The 12,500-nt window shown below is 40.1% G+C and overlaps 2 protein-coding genes across 3 annotated transcripts in view; one reads left to right on the top strand and one right to left on the bottom strand.

The window, feature by feature from the left end:
* acss3 (acyl-CoA synthetase short chain family member 3) overlaps positions 1-7,041 on the top strand; it is a 22,584-nt gene extending 15,543 nt beyond the window's left edge. Inside the window, exons 10-16 of one of the 2 annotated variants that reach the window (XM_053650784.1) lie at positions 1,908-2,003; positions 2,556-2,619; positions 2,825-2,906; positions 3,904-4,026; positions 4,474-4,573; positions 5,027-5,202; positions 6,120-7,041. In XM_053650784.1, the coding sequence (XP_053506759.1) occupies positions 1,908-2,003; positions 2,556-2,619; positions 2,825-2,906; positions 3,904-4,026; positions 4,474-4,573; positions 5,027-5,202; positions 6,120-6,203 (725 nt within the window). In that variant the 3' untranslated portion in view covers positions 6,204-7,041. Of the gene's footprint in view, positions 1-1,907; positions 2,004-2,555; positions 2,620-2,824; positions 2,907-3,903; positions 4,027-4,121; positions 4,574-5,026; positions 5,203-6,119 lie in introns of those variants that run through there. The other variant, XR_008388620.1, reaches the window with a different exon arrangement.
* A 1,620-nt stretch (positions 7,042-8,661) lies between these two features.
* The window catches only part of ppfia2 (PTPRF interacting protein alpha 2), a 98,640-nt gene continuing 94,801 nt past the window's right edge, over positions 8,662-12,500 (bottom strand). Inside the window, exon 30 of the mRNA XM_053650779.1 lies at positions 8,662-12,500. This exon is cut by the window's right edge and continues 441 nt beyond it. The gene's annotated coding sequence lies outside the window, so the exon portion shown is untranslated.

Below are 12,500 nucleotides of genomic sequence, written 5' to 3'. Positions count from 1 at the left end.
CCTGCTGGGAGCGTGTGACCGTGTAGCGACTGCTTGCGCGCGCGTGTGTGTGTGTGTGTGTGTGTGTGTGCGCGTGTGTAAGTGAGTGCACAATTAATGTTACTATACATTCTTTTTCCAACTCGGTTAGGGGTGTATTTTATTCACATCAGAGGTTCAGTTCAGTTTATATCCACCGCGCTGTCTCTTAAACAGTCTGGTGGAAGATTCCAGAAATTAAATACTGATTTTAGAAGCTTCCGATTGGCCAATTTTCCTCATTAGCTGCTAATTAGGAGTTAATTAGGAGTGCACCTGTGGCTGTATTTAAGGGCCTACCTTTAGATCCAGTGGCCTTTTGCTATTGATATCATGGGAAAATCCAAACAACTGAGCAAAGACCACAGGAAAGAAAACTGTGCACCTCCACTCATCCCGTTCCTCCTTCCAATATTCCCAAACACCTGAAGGAACCGCGAGCATCTTTACAAACAAGCGTATGGAAATATAAAGTTCTTGGGAGCACACAGACACTGCATCGTTCAGAAAGGAAGCACAAGTTAACTCCCAGTGATGAACAAACTTTGGATTGAAAGCTTTCTGTGAACCCCAAGACAACAACAAAGGAACTGGTGGAGGAACTGGTGGAGGAACTGGTGGAGGAACTGGTGGAGGCATCAGGTTCTAAAGTATGTACATCCACTATTAAGAGAGTCCTATATCACCACGACCTGAAAGGAAGACGCTGCTACTCCAAGACTGGTGTAAAAAATCCAGACTGAAGTTCTTCAGGAGAACCTTCTGGTCAGATGAAAGAAAAACTGAAGGGTTCAGCCGTGATGATCAGCACTTTTACAGCTGTTAATCCAAACAACAGCATCTCAACTGTGAAGCACGGTGGTGGCAGCATCAGGGGAGTTTTACTGGCAAAGGGACTGGAGCCCTGCAGAGATGAGATGGCATCATGAGGAAGGAGGAGTATCTAGAAAGACTGGAGCTGTAGAAACATGGTCGTAACTGGGTCTTCCAGCAGGACAACAACATGGAAGTATGGAGTAGAGAGTGGAGTGGAGTGGCCTTCACAAAGCCCTGAGCTGAATCCCAGAGAAAACGTGTGGACTGAACTGTGAAAGTGTGTGTGAGCGAGAGTTCTGGAAGTTCTGCCAGGAGGAACCAGGAGGAACTGCACTGTGAGAAGCTTGTGGAAGGACACAGCGACACCGTCAAATACTAACAAAGTGTACATCAAATTTAGACCCACACTCTTAAAAAGACAGGTTCTTTACTGGTTCTTTACAGCACCACAGGTTCCTGTCAGAACGGTTTTTCACTGTGTAGGGCTCTTGAGTTGAGCTGTACGGTTCTTTGGAGATTAAAGAAGTTCTTTATGGTTCATTATAGGTTCTTCAGCTTCGGTAGTGTAGCGATTCTTCAGGGTATCACCCATAACAGGTTAAAGGTTAACCTTACTATAAACTTCTTTATGGGACTGGAAAAGCTTCTCCTGGTCACTCTTAAGAACCAAACTTCCTCAAAGCACACAGAGTTATCGTGCTTTCTTTTTTCCTTTTTCTTTTAGAAAGAATGAGAACATGGTGTCTTGTGGCACTGCTGTGAAGAACCAGAAAATACATGGTTCTCTAAAGAACTTGAGAGAACGTAATACGGTTCCCCTGTGGAAAGTTCTGGTTATTAACATTTATTCCTTTAATCAGAGCTGTGTGTGTGTGTGTGTGTGTGTGTGTGTGTGTGTGTGTGTGTGTGTGTGTGTGTTTGTTTGTTTTGGTACAGTTCCAACTCAAAGGAGGCTTTAACGACCTCTACACTAACCCCAACTGTGTGTGTGTGTGTGTGTGTGTGTGTGTGTGTGTGTGTGTGTGTGTGTGTGTGTGTGTGTGTGTGTGTGTGTGTGTGTGTGTGTTCTCCAGAGAGCGGCTCAGCCATCACAGCGTCATGTGCCGGTTTGGGAAATTCTCTATCTCCCCCTGCTGGAACTGCAGGCAAACCTGTACCGGGATACAACGGTGACACACACACACACACACACACCCCACCACCACTTGTATATAAGAACAGGTTATGCTCTTTCATTAGAGGTGATTAAATATAAGTAAGATTATATATAATATATAAATCTTTATAATTGAATTGTGTAAATACTTTAATAATGAATAAATGTTCTTAAATCTGTTCTGATATATGAAAGTTTTTAAAAGGTTTCATTGTTAAATCTATCATTTAAATACGTTTTTAAACCGTTTTTATTACCTCTTAATATTACAAAGTAGTAATATTTTAAACCGATTTCTACAGAATATTAGACTGCAAAAGCGTCAGTCTGACTTCATCAAGTCCAGATTCATTCCGGAAATTATAACTAATGAAGTAAAGAAAAATATATATTCTCTATATCCTATATTATCAATATACATTCATCACTTTATTTTAATAACATATTGTTGCTCGCTGTGTGATGTCATAAAAATAACCTTATTATTATTATTATTATTATTATTATTATTATTATTATTAACAACAACAACAGTAATGGAGCTGAACGTGATTGTGTTACGCAGTGATTGTGATTGATGATGAAATGCAGCAGGTGAAACCGGGGATGATGGGAAATATTGTGGTAAAGTAAGTGTCTCTCTCTCTCTCACACACACACACACACACACACACACACACACACACACACACACACACTCACACACACAGGAGATGTGATTTTCTCCTTTGTAAACACAGTCATTTAGAATTTAATGGCTATGAACTTTATAAAATAACAGGTGTGTGTGTGTGTCTGTGTGTGTGTGTGTGTGTGTGTGTGTGTGTGTGTCAGGTTGCCTCTCCCTCCCGGTGCTGCTCTCTCTCTCTGGCAGAATGAGGAGCTCTTTAAACAAATCTACTACACCAAATTCCCTGTAAGTCACCAAACACACACACACACACACACACACACACACACACACACACACACACACTCTGTGATGTCAGGGTATTACTCCATCCTGTTCCTGCTGTAGTTTATAAGTAAAGCAGATTAAACTCATCCCCAGTGTTTCTCACGAGCTGGGAGTTTTTAATTAGTGTTTTTGTTTTTAACTCTTGTTGAGTTTTTAATTTGTGGAGCGTGTTTGTGTTTATGATCCTTCTTTAAATCTGCGTAACTCGGAGCAAAAAAAAGGAGGAAAGTTTAGACACTTAGCATGTCATGGCTTAAAGAAAAAAAACAAACTACTGAGGCGACACCGGGTATACGGGACACTGCGGGTACGGGACACCGGGGGTACAGGACACCGGGGATACGGGACACCGCGGGTGCGGGACAGCAGGGATACGGGACACTGCGGGTACGGGACAGCAGGGATACGGGACACCGCGGGTACGGGGTACGGGACACCGCGGGTACGGGACAGCAGGGATACGGGACACCGCGGGTACGGGGTACGGGACACCGCGGGTACGGGACAGCAGGGATACGGGACACAGTGAATATTCTCAACCTTCCCATCCTTCATCAGGTCATGTTTATACAGCTGTGTACAGAACATATATTACTGAAGGAAATGATGGATGTTTAATAAATTATTAGAGAGTTACACTCCTAAATGGACTAAACTGAGAGACTGGAAAACTCTGCATCAGATTAACATCTGGATCTGATTTAGTGTGTAACCTGCCCCCTAGTGGAGAACACACATACTGCAACAATCCATTATTAAACTCTCTGTCTCTCTCTCTCTGTCTCTCTCTCTGTCTCGCTCTCTGTCTCGCTCTCTCTCCGTGTCTCTCTCTCCGTCTCTCTCTCTCCATCTCTCTCTCTGTCTCTCTGTCGCTCTCTCTCTCGGTCTCTCTGTCTCTCTCTCTCTGTCTGATTCTGTCTGTCTGTCTCTTTATGTCTGTGTCTCTCTGTTTCAGGGTTACTATGACACCATGGATGCTGGATATGTTGACGAGGAGGGGTTTGTATACATTATGTCGCGCTCTGATGATGTCATCAATGTGGCAGGCCACAGGTTGTCCACTGGAGCACTGGAGGAGGTGAGAGAGAGAAAGACACGGACAGACAGACAGAGAGAGAGATAGTGAGAGAGAGACAGACTCTAAAGGCTGATTTATACTTTCTTGTTAACTAGGTGTCTGTATATAAAGGAAAATGGCCGCCGTGTGTATCCTGCAGTCGTTTGGCCTGTCTCTTGTGGCGTCCTCATAAATGAAGGCGAGGCGTCCGCGTGGTGCAGTACCGTACCACTAAACAGGACGCAGTATTAAATACCAGCACTAACGGTTTCCTGTTACCGATGAGTAGAGTTTTCCTAGATGAGTCAAAATTTCAGAACGTATCACGAGGGGTTTTGATTTGAGACGCGGATCATGACCACTTATCAGGTTACAAGATTATCAGACTGTGTGTGGCGTGTGGGCGGAGCATCTACAACTGAAACTGTGCACGTATTAACATATGATACCGTGTGTGTGTGTGTTTAGTGTATATTGAAGCATCCTGGGGTAGTGGATTGTGCTGTAGTGGGACTGGAGGACTCACTGAAAGGACACGTCCCTCTGGCACTGTGTGTCCTCCGACACGGTGTGTACTGATTATTATTATTGTTATTATTATTATTATTGTTATTGTTATTATTGTTGTTATTGTACAGAGAAGAGAGAGAGAGAGAGTTTATAGGCATGAGAAGAAGAAAAGTATAACATAGAAACCATCACAGAAATTCTAATGGTTTCCACTACAAACACCATTACAAAGCATCAGCTAACCGATAAAACCATTACCATTATTGGTGCTTAATGGTATCGTCCCACCAATGGAAGGCAATAAATTACCAGTATACTCACAGGGACCATTACAGTTTCCATTAAAACCAATACAATTCCCATTATAACCATTAAAACCATTAAAAACCATTCTATGAAGGATTCTGTTTTTTTTTTTTTCCCCAGCAGTGACAGAAAATCAGAAGGTGGACAGGAAAGACAGATAAACAGATAACAGAAGTGTGTGTGTGTGTGTGTGTGTGAGACACAGATTTTGAGAAGAATAAAGCCGTCGTGGAGAAGGAGCTGGTCAGTTTGGTGCGAGAGAACATCGGTCCAGTCGCTGCTTTCCGGAAAGTTCTATTCGTCAGATCTCTGCCCAAAACCCGCTCAGGAAAAATCCCTCGCTCCTCTCTGGCCAATCTCATCAACCACAAGCCGTATAAGGTGCACACTTTTCCCACCATAACGATATCCATGAGCCGCTGTGAAACGATTGTTGCCGTGGTGACATCACAGAGGGGGCGTTACCTCCTGTTCGAAATCATTCCCTCTGTGTAATTTCAAATGATTCGTATTAATTAGAATATTGAAGTGTAACTGCAAGCTTACTAATGCTAACTCGTTGTCATGGTAACAGTAGAAGGAGCTTTGAACTGTTTAGAACCGTTTGGAACTTGCTAGCTATCCTTACCGAGGTAGCTAGCCGTGTTCGGCAAATCACCCGGAAGTTATTTTGATCATTATATTGATCTACATAACATGCGTTAATCCTGCAAGCTCGCTAACTAGATTATCAACTTATTTAACAGTCAAACTTGTTCGTAGGTCACCAGAAACTGTTGCAATAAACCGTGTACCTTGCTAGCTAACATCAAGTTAACTACCTAGCTTGTGACGCTGGTTAGCTTTCTCGTCACTACGAAAGAGTTCGTTTTGTTTTGTTTTTTTTTACAACTAGCGAGCAAGACGTTGTAAATATATCAATCACATGTACTGTACAACTAAAGTTGTATTTGCTACGTTATCTAGTTAGCTAGCTAGCTAACATTTTATTGTTCTCGCAGTGTTCACGGAAATATCCGTGCCTGCAGACTACCTCCGGTTCCGTTCCTGGTTATATTTAGCTACGTAACGTTGTTTCATTTGAACAGCGTGACTTGCTAGCTTTTAAAACAACTAGCTAGCAAGGAATTGTAAACAAATCGTGTACATTTCGAAAAAAAATAATACAATGTTGTGATTTCGCAGTCTGTAATACAGTTGTGTTTTTGGTAAGATGTTATCATGACGTGAGTGTTTAACATGGACACGCGTGTGATTTTTAACGTGATCACGAACGAGGAACTGTGTGTGTTTTGTAGATCAGTCCCACCATCGAGGATCCTGGAGTGTTTAAGACCATTGAGAAGGTTGTGAGGGAACATCTAAGAGGGCCTGGAAGTTAAAAACACACACTCTAATACACACACACACACACACACACTTCAGCCTCGGTGAATCTTGGGAGCCTGTAACCACTCGGTGTACGATGGCATTTAAATGCGATGAGCAGAAAAAAATCTGCATGTCTTCTACAGTGTGAAGAAGGTGATTAAACTGTGATGACTTGTTGACGTCTGATGTCTAAACACACAAACAAAATAACAATGAAATATTAGCCATATCACACTTTTATGTAATTTTGCTGTATCATCATGTTTTTCATCATTATGAACTTTAACACTTCACAAAAATACTCTGTTGGCTCCCTTTGCCAAGATAACAGCTCCGAGTCTTCTCCTGTAACGCCTGATGAGGTTGGAGAATACATGGTAAGGGATCTGAGACCGTTCCTCCATACAGAACCTCTCCAGATCCTTCACATTTCAGATCCACGCTGGTGGACTCTCCTCTTCAGTTCACCCCACAGCTTTTCTATGGGGTTCAGGTCAGGGGACTGGGAGGGTCATGGCAGGACCTTGATTTTAAAAGCTGTATTTTGGTTTCATCTGACCATAGAACCCGATCCCATTTGAAGGTCCGGTAGTGTCACGGTTGAACAATTTCCTGTTCCTAGTCACCCAGGTGTACTAAAATAAATGTAAAATATCAATGGGAATATACTTCAAATATATATTTTTCCTCATATGAACTCATAGGGGTGCCAATAATTGTTATATATTTGATAAACCTGTGTGCTGTTTGCAATTGTTTGATATCTATGAGAGCAGAGTATTTTTGTAAATTTTTTTTTTTAGCACAACCTCAAAAGCTTAAACAATAAAGTTTAAACAACAAAATTTCTCACAGCTTTCTTTGCTCATATTTACCAAGGGTGCCAATATTAGCGGAGGCCGCTGTACGTGCTTCACTAACCTAACTGCAGTAATATTACTTTACTAGCTAAACTTTAGTAATGTCACCTGATGACTCGTTTAACGCCTGTTCTGTTAAATTCCTGTTAGGTTAACTTTGATAACATTACTTCATTTACCATCTTGGGTTTAGTAAGGTTCGCAAAATCACTCCACTACTGTAGCTTCAGTAACTTTCACTAAAGTTAAGCTAGTAAAGTCAGATTATTATTGTCAGTTGTTTTACTAGCTTGACTTCCTTTGAAGTCAAGCTAGTACAATCGTGCTTAGCTAAAATTTATAACGATACTTACTTTACTAACTTGAGTAGCATTTTGCTTCACTAGCTGAACTTCACTTGTTACTTGTAGATAAATTAGTAGTGTTACACTTACTTCCTTTAAAGTATTGCTAAGCTAAGCTTTAAAGTATTGCTAAGCTAAGCTTTAAAGTATTGCTAAGCTAAAGTAAAGCTTGGCTTTAATAGCATGACTTGATTTACTCTCTTTAGTAATCCTACTTACTTTACGAGCTCATCTTTAGTAATCTAACGACTTCATCTAGTAAACCTAGCAATGTTATTAAAGTTTATCTAACAGAAGTTAGAACTTGGTTGAAACGGTTAACTATCTTAACTTATTTCTGTTTAGATCAACTAACTAACGTTACTGTGTTCATTAGCTTAACTTCAGTAACGTTGCTTACTTTGTTACTTGCATCACTAGCCTAAGTTTTTTACTATTACTCCTAGTTCGCTTAACTTACTTTGCTAAGTTAATTTACTTAAAGCTACTTGCTTGACTCGCCTAACTTTAGTAAACTTACTTTACTTTGCTGACGACACCACCGTGGTCGGACTCATCTCAAAAGGAGATGAGGTAGCCTACAGAGAGGAGGTCCTGAACTTGGCAGCCTGGTGTTCAGAGAACAATCTGGCTCTAAACACCAAGGAAACCAAGGAGATCATTGTAGACTTCAGGAAGCACAACACTGAGCTGGCCCCCCTTTTCATCAATGGTGAGTGTGTGGAGAGGGTCCACACCTTCCGGTTTCTTGGCGTCCTTATCTCTGCAGACATCTCCCGGACGGACAACATCACAGCGGTTATTAAGAAGGCTCAAACGCGGCTACACTTCCTGAGGGTTCTCAGGAAGTACAATCTGGACCCCAATCTGCTGCTGATCTTCTACCGCTCGTCCGTCGAGAGCCTGCTGACATACTGTATCACGGTGTGGTACGGTAGCTGCACCGCGGCAGACAGGGAGAGGCTTCAGAGAGTAGTAAGAGCAGCACAGAAGATCATCGGCTGCCCTCTCCCCCTCCCTGATGGATATTTACACTTCCCATTGCCTCAGCAGAGGAAAAACCATCATTAAGGACAGTTCTCACCCTGGCTCTGATCTGTTCAATCTGTTGCCCTCAGGGAGACGTTACAGGTGCATCAGAACAAGGACTAATAGATTTAAGAATAGTTTTTCCCCAAAAGCTATAACCATTCTAAACACACACATGTACTGAGTTCACAGTATATGTATATAGTGTCTCAAAACTGTGCATTTCATAGTACCTCCCCCCTCCGCCCCAATATCTTGTTTATTTATCTTGTTTATTTATCTTGTTTATTCTTCTTGTTTATTCTATGTACACGTTGGCACGGAACAAAAAAGGAGTGGCTCTTAATTTCATTGTACATGTGTATAGTGACAATAAAAAGGCCTTCATTCATTCATTCATTCATTTACTATCTTAACTTTTTCTAATGTTCCTTGCTTCAGTACGTTAATGTCCGTGCTGTTACTTTCTTCTTTCAGCTTAACTTTTGATTTGCTAGCCGTAGTTCTGATGTCATACAGCTAACGTCAGGTCTACGTCTACAAAATAAAATCCAGAGCAAGACTGACGCACTTTTTTCGTATACTGTACTTTTTATTGACAATATTTTTTTTTTGATCACCACATAGTTTTGACCAAAATACAATCAGTAATAAATTAAAAAAAAAAAAAAAAAAAAAAAGTGGACACAAAAGAAATAAAATGATTCTCTGTAACGTGCAGAAATAACTCGAAGACAGGAAGGAGGTTCTGTACATGAGGTCACCCGGGCAACGCCTACAGAAAATAATTCAACATCTTTACACCGAAATAATAAAATAATTCACAGCAAGCAACAGGTTCGTCGTCTTTTAAAAGTTAAGTCTGGACTTGGACGAGTCGATACACACTCTACGTTCACTAGCAGCTACGCCTGTCTTGTAGTTATTTCTCCTAGTCGAGAGGCGGGGTTTTGCTTGGTGATGAAGCCGGCTGATTGGCCGATGAGCGATGATTGGCAGCAGAGTGATGGGACTCTTTCTACATCCAACAGTCTGAGTGCACTACTAGAAACTGTTTTTCATCAAACGGAGGTGTGGTCTAAACAGGGGTGTGGCTTTTTCCCCCACTATCAGGCCCTGCCCATGTCACGCCCCCATTTAAAAAATTTTTTTTTAAAGCCGTCAGTCTAAACAGGGGTGTGGCCTCTTTATCCGTCAGCCGCAGTGAAATGGGCGTGGCCTTTCTACCTGTGAGACCCAGCGAAAAGGATGTGCTCTTAGATTGTGCGTCAGTCCCCAAAAAAAGGAGGCGTGGTCTCTCTCACTTCTCCAAGCTAACACTGTTTAAACAATACTGTCCCATCCTGAATCACCTCGTATCACGTGGCATCCTATCGAAACGGCTCGAGATCAAATCGCACTGAAACGCTGGTAGCTCTAACTGATTCGCTCATACATCAGACGGTTAAAGGCTTTTATGAATAATTAAAGACGTGGTACAAATTGCCAGAACAAATCTTACTGTTTTAATACACAACTACGGTTATGTTTATAACCATTCATCGTTTATGTTTTTCGAAGGCTTTGGAATGTTTAAGTACTTTAGTGCACGTACCGTGGAAAGACCAAGCAAAGCCATGTCCGACTTTTACGTAAGAGTTTGTATTGAATAAGATTCATTAAGTTAAAGAAGGTGTTTAAAAAAGGCAGATTTTCTATAGATTTTGTGCTCTATAGATCATGTGCTATCGGTAATATTACACATATGGATTTAAAAAAACAAGGTAATTGAACCTAATTAAAGTAGGGATCTGAAGGAATCTCACTGTACTAGCTTAAGCAATGCTACATGCTTCACTACCTTCATTGCCATACTGCTACTTCCTTGCGTTCTTGTTTAGTAGCTTCACTAGCTTAAATTAGTCGTGATCTAATTCCTTCGCTTCTTTGTTAAAAATGGATTACTAAATGAATGTCAGTTGTCTGTCTGATCCGTGCGTACAGGAGTCTTTTTGTGCTTTTTTTTTGTTCTTTCGCAGTGACGTTTGTTGGTAAACGAGACCTTTTAGCTGTACTCATGTTCAAATTTACAGAAAATCTGCAGCGATTTAGAAAAATTTGCAAGCGCCTCTGAATATTGTGGCGTTTCCTTGACTTTGCGTTCATTTCTGCGATCGCTAAATCGCTAAATCCAGCAGGACCGGTCTGATATCCGCTCTGTACTGCGTATACGTTTTGTTCGCTGCACTGCATGTTTTTTGATGCACTGTTTAATGTTACACAGCTCGCCGGCAATAAAGTGTTTCTGATTCTCATTCTGAAGTAGCATTTCTAGCTTAACGTCCGTCAACTCAACATGAGTAACATTACTAGCTTGTTTTGTGATGCTACTTACTCCTCTGTAACTTCTGTACTGCGCTTCCTTTTAGCTTAACTTTCACTTAACAAGCCAGTAAAAACTTGATTAATGTACTAGCCTGTATTGTAATACTACTCACTAGCATCAATTTTGTTATTTTCTTCGTTAGCTTAACTTCTGCAGAACTCTTACTTCCTTTTATCTTAAGATCAGTAACATTTTCTTGCTTCACTAGCTTGTGCTATTACTTTGCTTGTTTTGTAATATTACTTATTATTACTAGCTTAACTTTTTACTTTCTTAACTTCTGTACGGTTACTTCCTTTTTCACTTGTTTACTAGCTTCGCTAGCTTAAATTCGTAGTGTTCCTAAAGTTAAGGCAGTAAAGTAACATCACTAGCTTAACTTATTTTCCTTCAGTTTAAGTTTAGTAACATTACTTGATTTACTATCTTGTTTTGTAATGTTACTTACCATCATATCTTTAGTAGAGTTATTTCTTATTTTTTTCACTAGCTTAACTTACTAACGTTACTTTCTACACTAGCGTACGCTCTGTACTGTTAACTTTTTTTACTGGCTGGTTTTGTTATATCACTTTACTAGCCTAATCTTAGTAATATTGATCGCTTCACTTCCTTTGAGCTTAAATTTAGTAACATTACTTGATTTAGTTATGTAATGTTACATACTGTTCTAGTGTAAATTGTGTAACATTCTGTGCAACTTTCCTCACTAGCTTAATTTCTGTAATGTTACTTCCTTTTATTTTAGGTTTAGTAACGTTACTTTGCTTGTTTTGTAATATTACTTCTATTACTAGATTAACTTTAGTAATGTTCCTTGCTTTACTGTCTTAACTTCTGTACTGTTACTTCCTTTTTACTTAAGTTTAGTAACATTACTTGATTTGGTAGCTTTAGTTAGGTAATGTTACTTAAGCACATCATGTTCTTCATGAGCTTAATGTTAGTATGGTTCAGCTGGGATGTGCAAGTCCATATTAATGTAAATGTAGGCATCTGTGGCATAACAGTAAAAACTAGCACTGAGATGGCACATTGTAACATGACCACAGGGTAACGTAATTAATAAAAATGAGACGGGCTCAGAACAGAACCCTGTGGAACACCTTGAACTACAGTAATGATTTCTTAGTGTTAGTGAGATTTGAACAGATAATAATAATAATAATAATAATAATTAAAAAAAGACAGAATATTCAGGGCATTAAAAAAATAAATAAAAGTGAGGTCTCAGTGTGCGGAAGCCGAAAGGGGTCAAAAATCTTGCATCGTTAGGGTTGAAAAACAAACATGGAACAAAGTGTAACTAATAAAGTTACTATTTTTGTGCTATAAAGGTGTTGTGTAGCTACTGCTAATCACTCTGTCCGTGGCAGTATAACATTATAAACATATTAATATTCAAATAAAATTAAATACGAAATCTTTGAAGTGAAACGATGCGTTGAAACTGATTTCCCGGCGCTAACTCTCTCTACGCATTATTTACTTTATCCAATAACAGGACACATTACTGGACACATTAGTAGTGAATATTAGTGAATAACTGATCAAATAAAAACAGTTTGTGGTAGTGCACTTGGAATTTAAAACTCTAACAGCATGTAGTTTCTTAAAGCAGCAGTGTTTAACCTCTTACACCATCACACATTCATGTTTACGCTCTTCTAACACACTGACCGTGGCAATTTGAGTCAGGTGTGTGTGTGT

The sequence above is a fragment of the Ictalurus furcatus genome, chromosome 19 (genome assembly GCF_023375685.1).
Source record: "Ictalurus furcatus strain D&B chromosome 19, Billie_1.0, whole genome shotgun sequence".
NCBI classification, from domain to species: Eukaryota; Metazoa; Chordata; class Actinopteri; order Siluriformes; family Ictaluridae; genus Ictalurus; species Ictalurus furcatus.
The sequence above is the reverse complement of the archived record's forward strand: the minus strand, read 5'-3'. Positions and strand labels throughout refer to the sequence as shown.